At 43.5% G+C, this 22,707-nt stretch overlaps 1 protein-coding gene across 1 annotated transcript in view; it reads left to right on the forward strand.

The window, feature by feature from the left end:
• The window catches only part of TMEM132D (transmembrane protein 132D), a 545,527-nt gene that overhangs the window by 226,546 nt on the left and 296,274 nt on the right, over nt 1-22,707 (forward strand). Inside the window, exon 3 of the mRNA XM_007655786.3 lies at nt 17,690-17,839. Within this exon, the coding sequence (XP_007653976.2) occupies nt 17,690-17,839 (150 nt within the window). The remainder of the gene's footprint in view (nt 1-17,689; nt 17,840-22,707) is intronic.

The following is a 22,707-nucleotide window of genomic DNA, read 5'->3' on the forward strand; positions in this document are numbered from 1 at the left end:
GCTCACACTCGACTTGGATTAAACTCGCTGTTAATTCCCCAGGGGCAGATCCAGTCCTAAACCAAACTGCAGAAGCTTGTCACTGATGCAGAGCGAGAGTGATGTAGAACTACATTTTCTTTACGAGTGTTCTCAAAAAAAACAGCCTTGTTCACTAGCAGGTTAAATGTATTTTAATGCATTTTAATACAGCTAATATACAGTCCGTTCTGTGTAAATGTCCCCAGGCAGTTACACATCAAGTACAAGATAAGAAATAGCTTAGTGCCATGTAATCAACTCCAACCTCCCTAGGGGCTAGAGGGAAAGTGAAAAAAGCTGTTTTGATGTCATCTCTTTCCTGGAGATTTAATGAGGCAGAATTGTTTCTATGATTGTTACTGTTTTCTGTTTATGAGTTCTGGTGTGATTTTGGTCCATCAGACAGGACAGGGACATGGCCCAAGAAACATAGTAAGAATTTGTTGCATATCCCTTTTGCGTCACCCTTATACTTGGATCTTTATCCTTTAAGTACTTGGTATTCACCCCACTCTCAGCCCCACAGCAGATATGTACACGTCCAAAATATATTTTAATGTCTGTCTCTCCCTCTAGACCATAAGGGCCTTCATTCAGTAGTATTTATTGAGTGCTTACTATGTGCAGAGCACTGTACTAAGCACTTGGAATGTACAATTTGGCAACAGATAGAGACAATCCTGACCACTGACAGGCGTACAGTCTAATCGGGGGAATAATAATAATGTTGGTATTTGTTAAGTGCTTACTATATGCACCGCACTGTTCTAAGCGCTGGGGGAGATTTACAGGTAATCAGGTTGTCCCACGTGAGGCCTTGTGGGCAGAGAACTTGTCTACCAACTTGGATGTTTTGTACTCTCCCCAGTGCTTAGTACAGGGCTCTGCACACAGAAAATGCTCAATAAATACCACTGAAGGTTTTTTGAAGCAAACTCTGAGCTGAGGTTATCTGCCAAGATGAGAGCTGGAATCCCGGGGGGGACTACGAGTGGAGGAGAAAGACCAATTCAGACTCCATTGATCAGCCTGAATTGGAAAAGTAGTAGCCTTGGCCTGGATTCTATAAAGCATCTGTTCTAGTTCTGATTTTGGTGATTTTTATGAGGAGCAGGAGATCTTAGCATAGGACTATCCCTGCTTGGCCTATACACTGTATCCATTCTTACAATTCTAGTTTTGAGGAAGATTCCACTGGTGTCATGTGAAGATGACTTTATTCATCCAATCATTATTCAGTAGTATTTATTGAGCGCTCACTATGTACAGAGCACTGTACTAAGTGCTTGGAATGGACAATTCAGCAACAGATAGAGACATTCCCTGCCCAGTGACGGGCTCACAGTCTAGCTCCTACTAAGTGCTGAGAGTTGGTATTAAGCCCTTGGGAGAAGACAAGAGAAATAGTAGACCTGATCCTTTCCCTTAAGAGCACACGGTCTAATAAGAGAGACAGACATATAGTTGTCCAATAGATAGAGCGATGGAGAATGCAACACATGCACACAAGTGCTAGGGGGTTGTGGTAACTTAAGGGTTTAGGTGATGTGGAAGGGTTAAAGTAGCAGCTGAGTCACAAGGTGCCGATAATAGCGATTATTCAGAGGAGGCCTCCTGGAGGAGATGTGATCCTGGAGGAAGTGATGAAAGCCAACTGCTGGTTAAGCAGTCAGGTTGATTTATTCTTTTTCACTTCTGTTTCTTCTCTTTCACCTCAGTTCCCACTACACTGTAAGCTTTTTGAGGTCTGCAGTCTTGTCTGCTAACTCTACTGGCTTGTGCTTGCCCAAGCACTTAGTACAGGAAGTAAGTACACACAGTAAGAGCACAATAAATAATAATGTTGGTATTTGTTAAGCGCTTACTATGTGCCGAGCACTGTTCTAAATAAATACCATCGATTGATTGATTGTAACAGAATCCCTGGGATATAGCCACAGACTTCCATTTTACTTTCTCCGCCATCACCCTTTCATTCAAAATATCATCTCGTTGACTGACTGTGATCTCAGCTCTGTTCTCTCCCTGCTGCCCAGGGGATCCATCACTACTGGTGATTAAGTTGTCTTTATCGTGATTGTTGTCTTGTTTTTGTCCATCTGCCTCCCCCGATTAGACTGTAAGCCCATCAGTGGGCAGGGATTGTCTCTATCTGTTGCCGAATTGTACATTCCAAGCGCTTAGTACAGTGCTCTGCACATAATAAGCACTCAGTAAATACTATCGAATGAATACTGGTGGGATTTCAAATTCTGCAGGTTAGAGGCAGTCAGTCAGGGGTCTCTGGCTCTGAAACAGTAACCAACAGGAGGCATGAAGTCTGGGGGTGTTTAATCACTACATTTGATTTCTCAAAGCTGCATCCTGGCCCATATCGAACCATTGACTGGTTAGGCTGACCCCTCTGGGCATAAAAATCAGTCGCTATGCTGAATTATTGAGGTTCAGATTTGTCCATCCCTTCCAACAAGTCTCCTAAAGAAGCAAAGAACCGCATTCCCCTTCTTTTCCTTCCCTCCATGCTCCCTCCCCCCACCCAACCATTACCCAACCTCTCCCCCTCAAACCTATTTCTCTTCTAAGGGAGTCTGGGACTGACATGCATGTAAAGCACAGGACCCTTTTTTCATGTCTTTGCCTTGAGCAAAGTTGCTGATGGAAAACTAGAATTGATTTCATGGATCAGAAGCCTCTTTATCTTTAAAGATTTTCTGGAATGGCTGGGGGCTTGGGCAGTGGCATCTGAGTCAGATGCAAGGAATTCAGCGGTCAGGTCTGGGCAGATGAGACGGCTCTCGACAGGCTGGGCTGTGTATCCGGCCAAGAAGCGTCACTTGCCTTTGATCATCTTCAAATGTTCCTCTGATTAGAATTTTCTTTCCCACTCTTTATCTCCACCCGACCCTCACGGTGTCACTGACCAGACACCCTTTGACACTTTGCCCCGGCACTTAGCAGAACTCATACTGTAATGCTGTTATTTTTCAGAAGCCAGCTGTTCCACTTTATACAACACTTAAGTAACAATTTCACAGACATTACCAGCCTGCAGCAGTGACATTGGCTGAAAGCTAAGTGCTAACTGGTGGTAAACTACAAAGAAAACTGGGCGATTCTAAAGCAGATTCTTCGATAAATGAAAAGGGACAACTCTTGCATTTGAATCGGTTGTTTTAAACCCCTGTCCAACATTTCTTTTCACACTGGAGGAAACATGGTGTTTAGTGAGTCATGAGTTGGAAATTGGGAAATCACGATCTTTATGTTCTTGGGAAATACATGTGGTGGATTTGTAGGAGTGATCTATAGATTTGGAGAAATTGGCTTCTCCCTCCCTTGCCTCAAGAAGAACTTTAGAAAGTAAGAAAAACTTCAGGATTCACGCCGTGTGATTCATTTATCAAATTCCCCCAGAAAGAGCCACCACCGAGACTGCTCCAACCTGAGGATCAAGAGGAAGGACGTGAGAATGTAGACTGGGGAAAGAAAGAATGAAGGAAGCAGAGCGGGAGTGGAGAAGGCCACACTGATTCCAAGTCGTTAGTGAGTGCTGAAAAATAGGGAGTAGAAGATCAGTGAGGTAGACATAATCCATCCATCATATTTACTGGGTGCTTACACAATCACACCTTCACGTCTTTAGTGGTGCGAAGTCTATCCTATGAGCCTCTCTTGGGAGAGTGTTCACCGACTCTGCTATAATGTACTCTCCTGAGTGCTTAGTACAGTGCTCTGCACACAGCAAGTGCTCAATAAATGCCATCGATTGATCGTGAGGAAAATTTTTGCAGAAGGCTACAAGCAGAGAATTCTGCAAGTATCAACATCACAACTTGAGCTTTTCTGTGGTACTTGGGAGAGTACAATACAATGCTGTTGATAGGCGTGCTCCCAGCCCACCAGAAGCTAGTGGGATTTGCGGAAAAGATGTGGATGGGAGGACTATAAGACCGACTTACCTCTGAGTCGCGGCTTGTGTGAGTAATGCCCAAGCAGAATTGCTGAATCAGTCAATGAATCAGTGGTATTAACTGAGCGCTTACAGTGTGCAAAGCTCTGTACTATCTGCTTGTGAAAGTACAGTACAACAGAATTGATAGAATTGGTGGTCTCTGCCCACAAGAAGCTAAGTGTCTGCAGGTTCTACTGAAGAAGAAGAAATAATTTATTGGCAGGGTAGCAGGCTCTGTGATGAATCTGAACCACGGGATTCGTGCGACCATAAAGACGTTCTCAGTGTGAGCCTAAAAGTCTTCTGGATCTGCCATGAAATAAAAGAGACTTAGCCAACCCTATACACTCTGGAAAGATTTTGATTTATCAAATCAAGCAGATAAACTAATTCACTGGAACTGCAATCTGAACTGCATTAGCCTGAATAGAAAAATCATTAATATATAGTCTTTTTTATGGTACTCGTTAAGCGTTTACTCTGTGCCAGGCACTGTACTACGCCCTGGAATAGATTCAAGCTAATTGGGATGGACACAGTCCACGTATTGGACACGGTCCATGTCCTACATTGAGCTCACAGTCTTAATCCCCATTTTACAGATGAGGTAACAGCCTCAGAGAAGTGGAGTGACTTGACCAAGGTCATACAGCAGGCAAGTGGCAGAGTCGGGATTAGAGCTCAGGTCCTTCTGAATCCTAGGCCCTTGCTCTCTCCACTAAACCATGCTGCTTCTCATGAGTAACATGTTACTTAAGCCGAAATCATGAACCAAAGCACTGACCTCTAAGGCACCAGGTGACTGGTCTTCACACCCACCTTCTTCCCCAGTGAAATGAAATAAGGGTGGGAAAGAAGAGTAAAATTTCCTAGGCTGCTAAATGTTTTTGCAGGATGTGGAATGATTTTAAGACCTACGCAAGACGGATACATTTTAATTGGTATTTGTGTATGTGTGTATTCACACACATATGTATGTATATATGCACACACAAATAGATGTATACACATATATATATATTTGAATTATAAACTCAATATGTGCACTGTGCATTCACTTACACCTCTGGACCTGCTACTCTAGCAGAATTCATCCAGATTCATGAGGAATTCATTCTCTCCTTTTACCTGTCAGGTGCCTTTCAGTACAGCTGACTTGGGCTTCAGTTTTGTTTGTTAACGGGCCATCCAAGAGTACCCATCACCGCTCTTCCAGATCATCCTTTGATTATTCTGAGGGATTATCTTCCTAAGTGGTGAAACATCTTCATTTCCAAATAAGACATTCGGAAAGTACCTGAAAAACTGAATTTATGAAAGCCAGACACTGCCCTCCATTTGAATTTTAAAAGATACTGTTATTAGAAAAGTATGTGTAATCAATTCTGTAAAATACCCATTACCTCAGATGTGGGGGGAAATGGCAATCTGGTTTTATTATCATTTTCAGCATAATTAGAGGGTCAGGCCTTTTAATAGTTGATTAAATCAAAAAGCTATCAAAAACCTAGAAAAACTAACAAATCCCAATCTTGATGCCTAGAGAACTCCAGAAGAACATCAGCATCTCTGTCCATTTTCAAATGAAAGCCAAAGGCCTCCTATGAGAAGGGAAGGAGCATGGCATAGTGGAAAGAGCCCGGGCTTGGGAGTCAGAGGTCATGGGTTCTAATCCTGCCTCTGCCACTTATCAGCTGTGTGACTTTGAGCAAGTCACTTAAGTTCTCTGTGCCTCAGTTGCCTCATCTGGAAAATGGGGATTAAGACCGTGAGCCCCACGTGGAGCAACCTGATAACCTTGTATCTACCCCAGCACTTAGAATAGTGCTTTGCACATAGTAAGTGCTTAACAAATGCCATCGCTACTACTATTATTGAGAAGTAGCATGGCTTAGTGGAAAGAGCACGGGCTTGGGAGTCAGAGACTGTGGGTTCTAATCCCAGCTCCGCCACTTGTCAGTTGTGTGACTTTGGGACATAGGTGGGATAACCTGATGCATAATGTTGATATTTGTTGAGAGCTTACTACGTGCAGAGCACTGTTCTAAGCACTGGGGGAGATACAGGGTAATTAGGTTGTTCCACGTGAGGCTCACAATCTCAATCCCCATTTTCCAGATGAGGTAACTGAGGCACAGAGAAGTGAAGTCACTTGTAACAGTCACACGGCTGACAAGTGGCAGGGACAGAATTCAAACCCATGACCTCTGACTCCCAAGCCCGTGATCTTTCCACTGAGCCACGCTGCTTCATGACATCTTAACTTCATTTTACAGTGGAGGAAACTGGACCACAGAGAAGTTTTGCGTTTTGCCCCAGGTCACTTGTGACTTGGTTTGAAGTCCCATGTCATGTTGAAGCCACACTGGTCATTTCCCCAATTATACGGTTCCCTTCTTGATTCAGTTTTCTACATTTTAATTGCTCAGTACGTCTAGACCATGTCCTGACTATGACTAGAAATCACAATTCAGTGAAAGCATATAATCTGGGGCGATCATTCAACTGAGTAGGGGGCTTGCCAAGTATTAGTAGCTGCAAATTCTGCCCTCCCACTGGCCTCTACAGAAGCTAAGCCTGCCCACTTGCCCTCTCCCCTAATGATAATAATGTTGGTCTTTGTTAAGTGCTTACTATGTACAGAGCACTGTTCTAAGAGCTCGGGTAGATACAGGGTAATCAGGTTGTCCCACGTGAGGCTCACAGTCTTAATCCCCATTTTCCAGATGAGGTAACTGAGGCCCAGAGAAGTTAAGTGACTTGCCCACAGTCACACAGCTGGCAGGTGGAGGAGCCGGGATTCGAGCCCATGACCTCTGACTCCCAAGCCCGTGCTCTTTCCACTGAGCCACGTTGCTTCTCATCTTATAGTAAGTCTAGATCTTGGGTGATGCTCAGTTGAGTGGAAGAGATTCCAGAGGCTTTAATAATAATAGTAATAATGATGATGGTATTTGTTAAGTGCTTACTATGTGCCAAGCACTGTTCTAAGCACTGGAGTAGATATAGGGTAATGAGGTTGTCCACATGGGGCTCAGTCTTCCCCATTTTACACATTGAGTAACTGAGGCACAGAGAAGTTAAATCACCTGCTTAGGCCTCCTGTTCAGGCCTCAATCATTCAATCATCTTGATTGAGTGCTTACTTTGTGCAGAGCACTGTACTAAGCACTTGGGAGAGTACAATATAAGAGAGTTGGTAGACACGTCCCCGCCCACCACGAATTTACAGTCTAGAGTGAAAGCATAGAACCTGGCTGCAAAAATCTGATAGTCTTATGAATTCCATTAGTGATGAATGGGGAAAGGATCAGATACATCATTTTCCAGTCCATCCTGACTAGTTATTAAGTAGTGTAGTAACCCTAGGATCTTGATCAACTTTTCGAGGTCAAACTTAGGCCCTTACAAAATCTCTCCAAGCATCACAAGACCATGTTCTGTTTAGAAAACCGAATTGAGGGGCAGGGTTTCGTCAGTGGGGTACATCCAGTTGAATGAATGGCTTGCCGAGTATTACTGACCGTAATTTTTAATATTTCCTGCCACCTCCACCCTTCTGTAGGATCCTGGCAACAGCCGGGCTTTGTACCTACCAGGAGAGATGGTGAGTTGAAGTCTGCCTAACTATTGAAAGGACTTTGGACACTGCTGAAAAAGTCAGCATGTTGTTTCCTTCCTTTCTCCTTTATGAACCTGTAGCGGATATCTTGTTTATGGTGCCACATTGTGGCCCTAGATGTGATTCTGCAAGTTCAAAGCATACAGACCATAATAGTAATTAATAATGATGGTATTTAAGTGCTTACTTTGTGTCAGGCTCTGTACTAAGGGCTGGGGGGAGATACAAGCAAATTGAGTTGGACATAGTCCTTATCCCATGTGGGACTCACAGTGTCGCTCCCCATTTTAGAGATGAGGTAACTGAGTCACGGAGACGTGAAGTGACTTGCCCAAGGTCACACAGCAGAAACAGTGGTAGAGCTGGGCCTGGATCCCATGACCGTCCAACTCCCAGGCCCGTGCTCTATCCATCATGCTATGTTGCTTCTCTAACGCTCAGTAAATACCAATGATTGAATGGTTGGTGAATGAAATTCTTGGAACTTGGTTTTTGACCTCATATGTTGTATTAGATAAATGAGAGCAAAAAGGCAGTAAATTCCTTACTGAACCACTCAGAGTTAAAATTTTTGATATGGTCCCTGTCCTCAAGGTGCCATCTGGCAGAGACTGACTGAACATCACAGAAGTGAGTAGGTCTTTGGAGGTTAGGAATAAACCTGAGTGTTAATCTTTGGTTCCCTTTGCTCCATACAATGTTATTCTTATGCTGCCCAGTTTTATCCCCATTTTAGGTATGTTTTCCCTTGCCTCACCTCACTTATGCAATGTGATGTCATCACAGGAAACCCAGCAGTCAGCCAGGGTGGGCTTAATAACTGAATGTGATACTACCATTGGGCCTAAAATATTGAAACGTTAAGATACCGACGACCGAGGGAGGAAAGGGACGGGGGAGAGGCACATGAACTAGAAATCTTTTAGGACTTATTTTTAGCCAAAATCATGTTCAACTGACAGAAAGTGGGTCTCTTTTATGCAGGTGTGATCACTAATGGAATTACAGCTGTTACAATTTTTGAAATAATTAGTCTACCCTAAAGGACATGGGTGGATTGGGTGAGTTGTCTGGGTCATCTCACCTTGGTGGCCCTGAGAGGGCTAATAATGATAATTAGCAATATTTACAGTATTTGTTAAACACTTACTATGTACCAGTCACTGTACTAAGCACTATGGTAGGTATGGGATTATCAGATTGGACACAGTCCCTGTCCCGCATGGGGCTCACAGTGTAAATAGGAGGGAGAAGAGGCACTGAATCCCTATTGGACAGATTCATTCAATAGTATTTATTGAGCGCTTACTATGTGCAGAGCACTGTACTAAGCGCTTGGGATGAACAAGTCGGCAACAGATAGAGACAGTCCCTGCCGTTTGACGGGCTTACGGTCTAATCGGGGGAGACGGACAGACGAGAGCAATGGCACTAAACAGCGTCAAGGGGAAGAACATCTCGTAAAAACAATGGCAACTAAATAGAATCGAGGCGATGTACAATTCATTAACAAAATAAATAGGGTAACGAAAATATATACAGTTGAGCGGACGAGTACAGTGCTGTGGGGATGGGAAGGGAGAGGTGGAGGAGCAGAGGGAAAAGGGGAAAATGAGGCTTTAGCTGCGGAGAGGTAAAGGGGGGATGGCAGAGGGAGTAGAGGGGGAAGAGGAGCTCAGTCTGGGAACGCCTCTTGGAGGAGGTGATTTTTAAGTAGGGTTTTGAAGAGGGAAAGAGAATCAGTTTGGCGGAGGTGAGGAGGGAGGGCGTTCCAGGACCGTGGGAGGACGTGACCCGGGGGTCGACGGCGGGATAGGCGAGACCGAGGGACGGCGAGGAGGTGGGCGGCAGAGGAGCGGAGCGTGCGGGGTGGGCGGTGGAAAGAGAGAAGGGAGGAGAGGTAGGAAGGGGCAAGGTGATGGAGAGCCTTGAAGCCTAGAGTGAGGAGTTTTTGTTTGGAGCGGAGGTCGATAGGCAACCACTGGAGTTGTTTAAGAAGGGGAGTGACATGCCCAGATCGTTCCTGCGGGAAGATGAGCCGGGCAGCGGAGTGAAGAATAGACCGGAGCGGGGCGAGAGAGGAGGAAGGGAGGTCAGAGAGAAGGCTGACACAGTAGTCTAGCCGGGATATAACGAGAACTGTAGCACAGAGAAGTTAGGTGTCTTGCCCTAGGTCACACAGTAGGCAAGTGGGAGATTGATTGATTGAAATGGCAGAACCAAATTAAACCCCAAGTCCTCTGAATCCCCGGGCTATGCTGTTTCCACTAGGCTAAGCTGCTGATTTACAACCACTCAATCAGTGATATTTATTGAGCACTCGGTATGTAAACTTATGGAATGTTTGAAAAATGGAATTCTGACAAGTAGAGAGGATGTTCCTACAAAAACATTCAGGCCATGTTTCCCCAGTCTTCAAGGACCACCGGGGTTACCCACCAACCTACACATCAAAAAAAACCTCCTCACCATTGGCTTTAAAGCAGTCAATCACCTTCCCCCTCCTACCCATCTGTATAATGGGGAGTAAGACTGTGAGCCTCACGTGGGACAACCCGTTGACCTTGTATCCCCCAGTACTTAGAACAGTGCTTTGCACATAGTAAGCGCTTAACAAATGCCATCATTATTATTCATTTATTATCCCACCTCTCTTCTCTCCTACTACAACCCAGCCCGCACACTTCGTTCCTCTACTACTAACCTTCTCACTGTACCTCAATCTCGTTTATCTCACTGCCGACCTCCTGCCCACATCCTGCCTTTGGCCTGGAACTCCCTCCTCATATCTGAAAAAACAATTACTCTCCCTGTCTTCAAAGCCTTATTGAAGGCACATCTCCTCCAAGAGGCCTTCCCTAAGTCCCTTTCATCTTCTCCCACTCCATTTCTGCGTCACCCTGACTTGCTCCCTTTATTCATGCCCCCTCCCAGCCCCACAGCACTTATGTATGTATTTGTAATTTATTTATGTTACTGTCTCCCCCTCGAGACTGTAAGCTCATTGTAGGCAGGGAATGTGTCTGTTTATTGCTATACTTTACTCTCCCAAGCACTTAATACAGTACTTTGCACACAGTAAGTCACCAATAAATACGAATGAATGAATGTTACTGGTGCCTCCCTGAAAGGCCCTGTGTCCATGAAATGTTCTATATGTTTATTTTGGTTTCAAATTGTTAGCTCTTTGAGGACAGGATTTGTTTAAAGCCATTCCACTGTAACTCTATCCAGGTACCCAGAACAAGCACTCTTCACAAAGTGGACGCTTAAGAAAGTAATTGATGATGGAGTATTGACTAGGTCCTCCAAAATATTGAATTTATAATTGCCTGTCTCTCTTCTCGTTGAACAGTACACGTGTCTCTAGGACATTTATTGCCTCTCCCTCTTCAGCCAGATGGTTAATCAGTGCAAGACTTCACTATTAGCAGTGTGTACTTCTGGAAGTTGAAGACTTGACAGTGCAGATTTCTAACACCAGTTCCCAAAACATTTTACTTTCTTCTAGTATTATAGGAAAACTGATATTTAAGCTAGTGCTCTAGTCTCTCCTTAAAATAAAACAAACCCTCAAAGTGGTCAGGTTTGATATAAATGAATTCATTGTGGATAGACAACTATAGGGAAATTACTGTTAAGGTGTTTTTTTTCCCCCACCACGGAGGATACATTATTAAGTATAAATATACGGTAAAATATCTTCAGGTTTCAAGTGCTATGTTTATCTCTGAGTAATGAAGCTGTCAGTATAAACTGTATTTATTATACCACAAGTAGGTTATAAAGCTACCCTTAATGAATGGAAGTAACTCACTTGTCATAAACAGAAAGAAATTAGCATTTGCTTTATTCCCAAACTGCTCGTGTTATAGGATGTACCCAAACAGTTCACAGTTACTGCCACCTTCAGATTGCCGTTCATTAGTGCATGAGTATTAATGTCTGTCAACAATTAATTTTGTTTTTCATTAAACCGTAGTGTGCCTGAGTGGAAAGGATCCTTCGGTGTGAGATAATAATGTTGGTATTTGTTAAGCGCTTACTATGTGCCCAGCACTGTTCTAAGCGCTGGGGTAGATAGAGGGTAATCAGGTTGTCCCACATGAGGCTCACAGTCTTAATTCCCCATTTTACAGCTGACGTAACTGAGGCACCGAGAAGTTAAGTGACTTGCCCAAAGTCACACAGCTGACAGGTGGCGGAGACGGGATTAGAACCTATGACCCCTGACTTCTAAGCCCAGGCTCTTTCCACTGAGCCATGCTGCTTAGTGGCATCCCTTCCTTTCCCTCCCTCAAGACTTTACCTAACCCGCCTCACAGACCTGCAGAGAGATATCTCCGGTTTTTGCCACTATCCTGTCTAGGGGTACCGTGGCCTTTTCACTTATTAACTTTTGTTGACCACCCAAGAATGGCTTTTCTTTCTCAGTAGCCATTCGTCTTTATGGTCAGAGAGTGTTTCTCTTAAACAGAGGAGCAAGGATCCTCACTTTTATATCTGTTGATCTCTAGTGCTCTTTCTCTCTCTCTCTCTACACAAACAGAGAGAGAGAGAGCTGTAGATATATAGATATATCTACTTACTTTCATTAGCTCTTCCTACCAACAGGGAGAAGAGAGAATAAATGAGTGACATATGATTTTGATTTACCAGAGTATTTCCTTCAATTGGTTTTCCAACATATGTTGCCTTGGTAATTGTATTTAGAGAAGATCTCTTTACATTTTCCCCAAAAGCATTTTTCCTGCACACTTGAGCCAAGCCCTTGAAAAGATAAACTGAAGTGGATTGGAAACCAGACCACCATAAGCAACTCAATTAATTGTATTAATTAATAATACAATTAATTGTATTCTTTTACCACAGTATCAACAATTGAGTTGGCGAGGCTAAGAGATGGGGAGGAATAAACTATGATTTAAGGGTTTTTTTAATTGGTATTTAAGCACTTTCTATGTGCCACGCACTACACTAAATGCTTGGGAAGGTACAAGATAATCAGGTCAGACACAGCCTCTATCACACATGGGGCTCACAGTCTTAATCCCTATTTTACAGATAAGATAACTGAGGCACAGAGAAGTAAAGTGTCTTGCCCAAGGTCACACAGCAAACAAGTGTAGAGCTGGGATTAGAACCCAGGTCCTCTGGCTTCCGGGCCTGTGATCTTTCCACTAGTTCATGCTGCTTCTTGATTTTTACAATGAAGGTAGCCCAGTTGTATTGCTGTGACCCAAAGAGGGTCTTTATGCAACTAAATATCCAGCTGGGCTCTTGACATAAAACAAAATAGCTAGTATTTATTGAGAGCTTACTGTGTGCAAAGCACTAGCCTGAGTGCTGTGCAAAGCACTATCCTGAGTGCTTGGAAGAGTAAATACGACAGAATTGGTAGACACAATCCCTGCTCACAGAGGGTTTACAGTCTAGATGGGGAGGCAGACATTCAAAAAAATTTTGGATGGGGGAAATAGGAGATAATAAGAATATGCACTTAGGTATGATGGGGCTGAGACTGGAGTGAATTCATTCATTTATTCAATAGTATTCATTGAGCGCTTACTATGTGCAGAGCACCGTACTAAGCACTTGGAATGTACAGTTCGGCAACAGATAGAGACAATCCCTGCCCATTGATGGGCTTACTGTCTAATCGGGGGAGACAGACAGACAAAAACAATAGCCATAAATAGAATCAAGGGGATATACATCTCATTAACAAAATAAATAGGGTAATAAAAATATATACAAATGAACAGATGAGCACAATGCGGATGGGAGGGGAAGGGAAAGGGGGGGAAAGAGGGCTTAGCTGAGGGGAGGTGAAGGGGGAGTAGAGAGGCAGCAGAGGGAGCAGAGGGAAAAGGGGAAGCTCAGTCTGGGAAGGCCTCTTGGAGGAGGTGAATATCAAATGAGTATCAGATGGGGTGAATAACAAGTACACATTCTCAGAAGGAAGGGCAAATAATAGGGGAAATGAGGGCTTAGTCGAGAAGGCCTCAGGAAGGAGATGGGATTTTAGTAGGACTTTAAATGTGGGAAGAGCAGTGGTCTGTCAGATATGAAGGGGGAGGGAGCTTCCAACCAGAGAGACGTTGTGGGCCAGGGGTTGGCATTGATAGACATGATCAAGGAACAAGAAGTAGGGTGGTGTTAGAGGGGGAGATTGAGTGAGCTGAGTTGCAGTAGAGCAGTAAGGTAAAGTGGGGTGGGGAGAGTGCCTTCAAGCCATTGGTAGGGAAGGAATTTCTGTTTGAGGTGGAGATGAATGGACAACCACCGGAGGTTTTTGAGGACTGGGCAGGTAAGGACTCGATGTTAATTTAGAAAAATGGTCTGGGCAGCAGAGTGAAGTATGGGCTGGAGAAGGGAGAGACAGGATGTAGGGAGGTCAGCGAGGAGTCTGAAGTCAGGGTGAGTGACGACAAGTGTTTGGATCAGCATAGTAGCAATTTGGATGGAGAGGATTACGCTGTCCTCATCTATATTTTAACTAGGCAGACCTAGCAGAAGCAGCGTGGCGCAGAGAAGCAGCGTGGCGCAGTGGAAAGAGCACGGGCTTTGGAGTCAGGGCTCATGAGTTCGAATCCCAGCTCTGCCACTTGTCAGCTGTGTGACTGTGGGCAAGTCACTTAACTTCTCTGTGCCTCAGTTCCCTCATCTGTAAAATGGGGATTAAGACGGTGAGCCCCACGTGGGACAACCTGATTCCCCTGTGTTTACCCCAGCGCTTAGAGCAGTGCTCTGCACATAGTAAGCGCTTAACAAATACCAACATTATTATTAACATTATTAGCCAGTGTTTCTAGCTCATAATTAGAATGCCAAATAGATAATTAGCCAATGACACTTGAATGAAGACCCTCTGTTTGTGGAAGATGATTCCAGGCATCCTGAGAAGTTGCAAAAAGTAGAATACACTTTTCGTGTATTTCCACTCCCCTCTTTTTAGTGGGAACAAATGCAGAATTAAATATAAACCTTTATTTTGTCCACTGACTTTGTTTTGCTTGATTTCTAACCAAAAGAATTCTTAATCCATTCACCTCCAAAACGCAGAACCTCTGTGAATAAAGGACACTGAGGTTTGAAAACTAAACTGGGACTTGTTTTCTGACTTTCCTGATTTTTCTGTCACTGTAGACAGAACCACCAGCCTTTCTAACAAGCCCATAACCTCGGCGCTATCCTCAACTCATCTCTCGCGTTCAATCCACATATTCAGTCTGTCCCTAAATCCTGTCATTCAACCTTCACAGCATCACTAAAATCTGCCCTTTCCTCTCTACCCAAACTATCTTGATTATTACATCAGCCTCCTTGCTGACCTTTCTTCTTCCTGTCTCTCCCCACTCCGGTCCATACTTCATTCTGCTGCCTACATCATTTTTCAACATAAATGTCCAGTCAATGTGTCTCTTCTCAAGAACCACCAGTGGTTGCCCATCTACTTCTGCATCAAACAGAAACTCCTTACCTTTGACTTTAAAGCACTCAGTCACCTTTCCCACTTCTACTTTTTCTCCCCGCTTTCCTACTACAACCTAATGCACACACTTTAGTCTTCTAGTGCCAACTACTGACTCCAACTCCTCTTCCCCTCTTCAAAGCCCTACTGAGAGCTCACCTCCTCCAAGAGGCCTTCCCAGACTGAGCCCCCCTTTTCCCTCTGCTCCCCCTCCACCTTCTGCTCCTCCCTCTTCCCCTTTCCCCTCCCCCATCACTGTGCTCATTTGAATATATTATTTATTACCCTATTTATTTTGCTAATGAGATTTTCATCCCCTTGACTCTATCTGTCATGATAATGTTGTCTTGTTTTTGTTTTATTCTGTTTTGCTTTGCTGTCTGTCTCCCCCGATTAGACTGTGAGCCTGTCACTGGCAGGGATTGTCTCTATTTTTTGCCGAATTGTCCATTCCAAGCACTTAGTACAGTGCTCTGCACATAGTAAGCGCTCAATAAATACTATTGAATGAATACTAACTGTACAGTGATCTCTTCTGTCTCACTGCCACCTCTTGCCCACGTCCTGCCTCTGGCCTGGAGCGCCCTCCCCCTTCTTATCTGATCCCCCTTCCCACCTTCAAAGTCCTATTGAAGACACAATTCCTACAAGAGGCCTTTCCCAACTAAACTGTCATTTCCTCTTCTCCCACTCCCTTCTGTGTCACCCGTGCCTTTGGATTTTCCCCCTTTATTCATCCCTCCTTCAGGCCCATAGCAGTTATGTAAATAAACACAATTTATTTATATTAATGTCCGTCTCCCCTTCATTTGGGGCAGGGAATATGTCTACCAACTCTGTTTTATTGTGGTATCCCAAGGGCTTAGTACTGTTCCCTACGCACAGTAAGCACTCAATAAATGAGATTGGTTTGGGGCATAAACAGATCCCCATGCTCAGATTAGAAATTCATTCAGTAAACTACAGTAGTATAGTCAACTCATGGTATTTATTGAGCACTTATTCTTTGGAGAGTACTGTACTAATTTCTTAAGAGAGTACAATTCAACAGAGTTGGTATAGTCCCTTCTTCCAGTGAGCTTACAGTCTATGACTATCAGTTTGCATGGCCAATTTTTTAAATAGACCAATTTGAATCCAAACATCTCCGAGACATCTGAACTTTAATGTCATCTGGTTTTGAAAGGACTCCCTAAGGAAATGTCTTTGGAGGTGGATTTCTAGCTGGTGTTGACATTCCTGCCTAATTTAGGGCTGTTTGTGTTTTTAAAATGGCACATAGATTTTCATGGTTTTCATGATTAAGGATTTTATCTGAAGGATGATTATGCCTGAGACTTCGGTAACATAAACAGACTGTCACAATCTTCCAGGCTTCATATGTGATATTTGGTCGTTTGGTAAAAAGAACAAATTTATAGCTTAAGAGAATGGGAAGCCCTAAATTCTTTAGCCCTCAAAAAGCCACAAGAAAGTTTCTTTATGTAGGGCTTTACCTAATTCTGTCCTACCCCCAATGAATGTCCCATATGATCTTGGAAACAATCACTAGCCAACATGAGTGAAGTGGGAAGACGAAACCAATACTCTTTCAATTGAAAAAGGTTTTGATTTTGATTAAATCATTGGTATTAACGATTTACAGCAGCAACCTAGGAGACTTTTGCTTTGTGGAATTCAACTGAGATGTGCTTTAATTAGTCATGTAAATTATCCAGAGTCCATGGGACCAGGAACTGAAAGAAATGTCAATGAGTGAGTAATATTTTTAACAAAATCGAGACATGGGAACCACTATCCTAGTTCTGAATTTCTCTGGGCTACTATTGATGTTCGCTGGCCTTGAGTCCATCATTATTCAGGCACAGCTTAGCTGGGAAATAATGAACAGAAGTATGGCGTAGTGAGAAGCAATATGGTGCCGTGGAAAGCAATAGGGTTCTTATCCCAGCTCCACCATATGTCTTCTGTGTGACCTTGAGCAAGTCACTTAACTTCTCGGTGCCTCACCTCATCTGTAAAATGGGGATTTAAGCGTGTGAGCCCCATGTGGGACAGAGACTGTGTCCAACCTGCTTAACCTGTATCTGCCCCAGAGTTTAGAACAAGGCTTGGCACATGGCAAGTGCTAAAGAAGTACAATAATAATAATAATGATGTGGTGTAATGGATAGGGCACAGGCCTAGGAGTCAGAAAATCATAGGTCCCAAGATCGGCTCGGCTACTTGTCTGCTGTGTGTCCTTGGGCAAGTTACTTCAGTTCTCTGGGCCTCATTTACCTCATCTATAAAAGGGGGAGCGAGACTGTGAACTCCACGTGGGACAGGGATTGTGTCCAACCCGATTTTCTTGTATCCACCCCAGTGTTTAAAACAGGGCCAGGGACCTAGTAAGCGCTTAGAAAACCCCCCATAATTATTATTATTAAAATACGTGGTTCTTGTCCTCCAGGATCTTTCTTGGGTTTAAAACAAAACTGCCTCTTATTTTGAATCTAATTAATGTTGCTTTAAATATGTGGCACACCTCTAATGAGTTTCAACCTTAATGTCATGATTAAACAGCTGCTACCTGCTCAAGATGCGTAATCTCAGAAAAATTCAATTTTGTTTCCTACAGAGCAAAAGTGAAGAAAGGAGTTAATATTATTGGTGTAAGAGCCACCAACCCATACTTATGGGATGTTAAAGAGAGCATGGATTATCCTGGGAAATATGCACCAGCAGTTATCATCTGCCAGAGGAAAGCTGCTACGGCTCCTGAAAATAGGTAGGTTCTGATTAGCTTTCCGAACTAAAATTAGACACATCGTGGTTCACTTTCCTCTGAACTTTGCTCATTAACCTGCATATAGTCATGGTTTGAACCTACCGAAAGCAGGTAGCGTAAAAACATTTTCACCGAGTTGGTGGGTATTTTTTGTCCAGAAGTTAAACAATTGAAAATAGGTCTCTTTAAAACCATATGCATCTTTGAGTCTAGGGAAGTGGACTGTGTATCTCCTGAAGAATGCACAGTTGGACTTTATACGCTCAGGAGGTTTCTCTTCATTGTAAACATATTTAAAACCACATTACGGGAAGTTTTAAAGATTTGAAATAGCCTACCCTGTACCCAGCAATCAAAGCATGACCATCTGAACTGCCCAATGCGAAATCAGAAAGATGTGAAATGTTTATTTTACCACAGGCTACAAAGGGAAAAGTAGGATCCTTGAGCTCCCCCTTGTCCTTTTTTATGCCAACCCTCTTCATTCTTTACACTGACTGATAACATAAAATGAATTTCCAAACAAGTCAAACCTTGGCTTCTCAAGTAATGCGTGGTTGAGTGTGAAGTAAGTAGCCGGTCCATGGAATCAATCAGTCAATTAATTGTATTTATTGAGGACTTACTGTGTGCAGAGCCCTGTACTGAGCACTTGGGAGAGTACAGTATAACAAAGTTGGTAGACACGTTCCCTGCCCACGATAAGCAGCGTAGCTCAGTGGAAAGAGCCCGGGCTTGGGAGTCGGAGGTCATGAGTTTGAATCCCAGCTCTGCCACTTGTCAGCTGTGTGACTGTGGGCAAGTCACTTAACTTCTCTGTGCCTCAGTTACCTCATCTGTAAAATGGGGATTAACTGCGAGCCTCACGTGGGGCAACCTGATTACCCTGTATCTACCCCAACGCTTAGAACAGTGCTCGGCACATAGTAAGCGCTTAACAAATACCAACATTATTATTATTATTAGAGGAACTGAAACCTTTTTTGTGTGCGTACAGTTTCTTTATACATGTTTAATTTACATTTGGAGGATAGTTTTCTATCCCAGTGCCCCTCATGTGACTCTCTGGGTAAAACGCTGCTTCAACCAGTGACTGTTAATTATTGTAGTTCCCCATCACTGAGAGGTGTTTAAGGCTAAGTAGGAGATGATGTGTGGATTCAACTTCATTTGGAGCCTTCATGAAGGCTCATTCATTCCAAACTGCTTTCAAGAGACTTCCTCTTCTGAACTACTTTTTAACAAACACACAGATTATGAAGACAGACTGTTGGAAATATCCTTATCATTGAATGCTAAAAATGCAGAGCGGAGACAAGGTAATAATGAATAATCGTGGTATTTGTTTAATGCTTACTGTGAGGTAGGCCCTATTCTGCTGTTTTCCCCAACTCCCCCTTCTTTCTGCATCACCTCTGTACTTGGATCTGTACTCTTGGAGCTCCTGATATTCCCCCAACCTTCCGCCCCACATCACCAATGTGAATATCCATAACTTATTTAGATCTGTCTTTCCCTCTATAATTATAATAACAATGTTGGTATTTGTTAAGCGCTTACTATGTGCAGAGCACTGTTCTAAGATCTGGGGTAGATACAGGGTCATCAGGTTGTCCCACGTGAGGCTCGCAGTTAATCCCCATTTTCCAGATGAGGGAACTGAGGCCCAGAGAAGTGAAGTGACTTGCCCACAGTCACACAGCTGCCAAGTGGCAGAGCCGGGATTCGAACCCATGACTTCTGACTCCCAAGCCCGGGCTCTTGCCACTGAGCCATGCTGCTTCTCTAGACAGTAAGCTCCTTGTGGGCAGGGAACTTGTCTACCAATTCTGGTGCATTGCACTCTTCCAGTTACTTAGAGAAGCGGCATGGTGTAGCAGATGGAGCACCGGCCTGGGAGTCAGAAGGTTATGATTCTAATCCCAGCCCCCCCACTTGTCTGCTGTGTGACCTCGGGCAACTCACTTCACTTCTCTGAGCCTCAGTTACCTCATCTGTAAAATGGGGACTGAGACTGAGAGCCCCACTTGGGACAAAGACCATGTCCAACCTAATTTGCTTGTATCCACCCCAGAGGATGGATGTGTATATATGTACGTATTCAGTACTTTATTTTATTAATGATGGGTATATATCTATAATTCTGTTTATACTGATGCTATTGATGCCTGTTTACTTGTTTTGCTGTCTGTCTCCCCCCTTCTAGACTGTGAGCCCGTTGTTGGGCAGGGATTGTCTCTATTTGTTGCTGAATTGTACTTTCCAAGTGCTTAGTACAGTGCCTGGCACATAGTAAGCACTTAACAAATATCACAATTAGTATTAATATTTTTATTTAGTATTCATTCATTCAATCATATTCATTCAGTTGTATTTATTGAGCACCTACTGTGTGCAGAGCACTGTACTAAGCGCTTGGAAGGTACAATCCAGCAACAAATATAGACAATCTCTGCCCAACAATGGGCTTACAGTCTAGAAGGGAGGAGACAGCAAAAGAAGTAAACGGGCATCAATAGCATCAATATAGATAAATAGAATTATAGATATATACTCATCATTAATATAATAAATAGAATGATAAATACGTACACATATACACAGGTGCTATGGGGTGGGGAGGGGAGTAGAGCAAAGGAAGGGTGTCGGGACGATGGGGAGGGGAAGAGGAGCAGAGGAAAAGGGGGGCTTAATCTGGGAAGGCCTCCTGGAGGAGGTGAGCTTTCAGAAGGGCTTTGAAGGGGGGAAGTGTGCTAGTTTGGAGGATGTGAGGAGGGAGGGCATTCTAGGCCAGAGGTAGGACGTGGGCCAGGGGTCGACAGCTGGACAGGTGAGAACGAGGCACTTTGAGAAGATTAGCCCCAGAGGAGTGGAGTGTGTGGGCTGGGCTGTAGAAGGTGAGAAAGGAGGTGAGGTAGGAGGGAGCAAGGGGATGGAGGTTTTAGAAGCCAATAGTGAAGAGTTTTTGCTTGATACAGAGGTTGATAACCACTGCAGATTTTTGAGGAAGGGGGTGACGTGCCCACAGCGTTTTTGTAGAAAGATAATCCGGGCAGCAGAGTCAAGTATAGACTGAAGTAGGAAGAGACAGGAGTTTGGGAGATCAGAAAGGATGATGATGCAGTCATCTAGTCAGGATACGACGAGTGACTGTAGTAACAAGGTGGCGGTTTGGATGGAGTGAAAAGGGTGGATCTTGGCAAAGTTGTGAAGGTGAGACCGGCAGGTTTTGGTGATGGATTGGATATGCGGGGTGAACAGGAGAGCGGAGACAAGGTTGACACCAAGGTTGCGGGCTTGTTAGATGAGAAGGATGGTAGTGCCGTCCACCGTGACGGGAAAGTCGGGGGAATGATAGGATTTGGTTAGTACTGTGCTCTGCCTACAGTAAGTACTCAATAAATCGCGATTGATTCTAAGCACTGCTCAGGAAAGTACAAGATAAGCAGGTCAGACTCGCTGTCCCATATGGCGTTCACAATTTAAAGGGGAGGGAGAACAGGTATTTAAACCCTATTTTTCAGATGAGGAAGCTGCGACACAGAAAAATTAAGTGATTTTTACCAGGTCACACAGCAGGGATTAGTACCCAGGACGTCTGACTCTCAGGCCTGTGTTCTTTTCACTAGGCCACAGTCGCAAAATATTTCATGTCAATGACCTCTACAGGAGTTTAATTGAGGCAACCCTCCAGTCACAAATATTCATTTAGTTTTGCTATGAGGTGATTAAATACTTTCTTAGAAATGGTTGAATGTGATGCACTACATTTTCAAACAGACACACGCACATTTACAGGCATTCACATACAAGCATCAGTAAAATGTTTCCAAATTTAGGCTTCTTTTTACGAGTATGAGGCATTTTTGATACAGATGGCAAAGAAGGGGTAGGTCCATTTTGTTTCTCACTAGAATATTAGTACCCAATTCAGGGAAATTTAGAATGCTATTGAGCTCCTTTCATTCATTCTTCAATCATATTTATTGAGTGCTTACTATGTGCAGAGCACATCCCCTTGATTCTATTACATCCCCTTGATTCTATTACATCCCCTTGATTCTATTTATCGTGACTAAGTTATCTTGTTTTTGTCCATCTGTCTCCCCCGATTAGACTGTGAGCCCGTCAGTGGGCAGGGATTGTCTCTATCTGTTGCCGAATTATACATTCCAAGCTCTTAGTCCAGGGCTCTGCACATAGTAAGCGCTCAATAAATACTATTGAATGAATGAATGAAAGTACAACTCAGCAACAAATAGATACAGTCCCCACCCAACAACAGGTGCCCCTGACTTTTCACAGTTGAACAAAATGTGTGTAAAGGTAAGGCTTTTGCGATATCCAGTGACATTTGTGTTAGATTTTTTTTCTACAGTGAATTCCTGTCCAAGAACATTTTCCCTCTATTTCTGGCAGGGAAGGGAAGTGAAAAAGGTAGCATGTCTCCATTAAGGTAACAGTTGCTTTTACAGGCTCGAGAGGTTTGGGTGTTTCCCATGAGCTTTGACACGTATTTGAATTTAACTTTAGCTCTATATCTTTGGAACTTTCCCAGACCTACATTTTTTCTGTTGCTAAGATGTGTCTCTTACCACTTGGTTCATTTCACTTCTTGTCAGAATTTCCCTTTAATGGAGTAAAATCCTGTATGGACAATCATGTTATTGCTTTAAAAGCCCTAATCTCATAATACTTTGCTCACTTTTGAAAATTAAAAAAAAAAAAAAGGAAAGCTTCCCTGTTCTCAGTAAGCTGGAGAAGTCTGACCTCGATTTCCTACTGCCCTTTCAGAAGATTTGTGTTTCTTTTTCTCTTGAAAAATTATTTTCACTCTCTGGACCTAATTCCTACATTAACACGACAAA

This window comes from Ornithorhynchus anatinus, chromosome 2 (genome assembly GCF_004115215.2).
Source record: "Ornithorhynchus anatinus isolate Pmale09 chromosome 2, mOrnAna1.pri.v4, whole genome shotgun sequence".
Lineage (NCBI taxonomy): Eukaryota > Metazoa > Chordata > Mammalia > Monotremata > Ornithorhynchidae > Ornithorhynchus > Ornithorhynchus anatinus.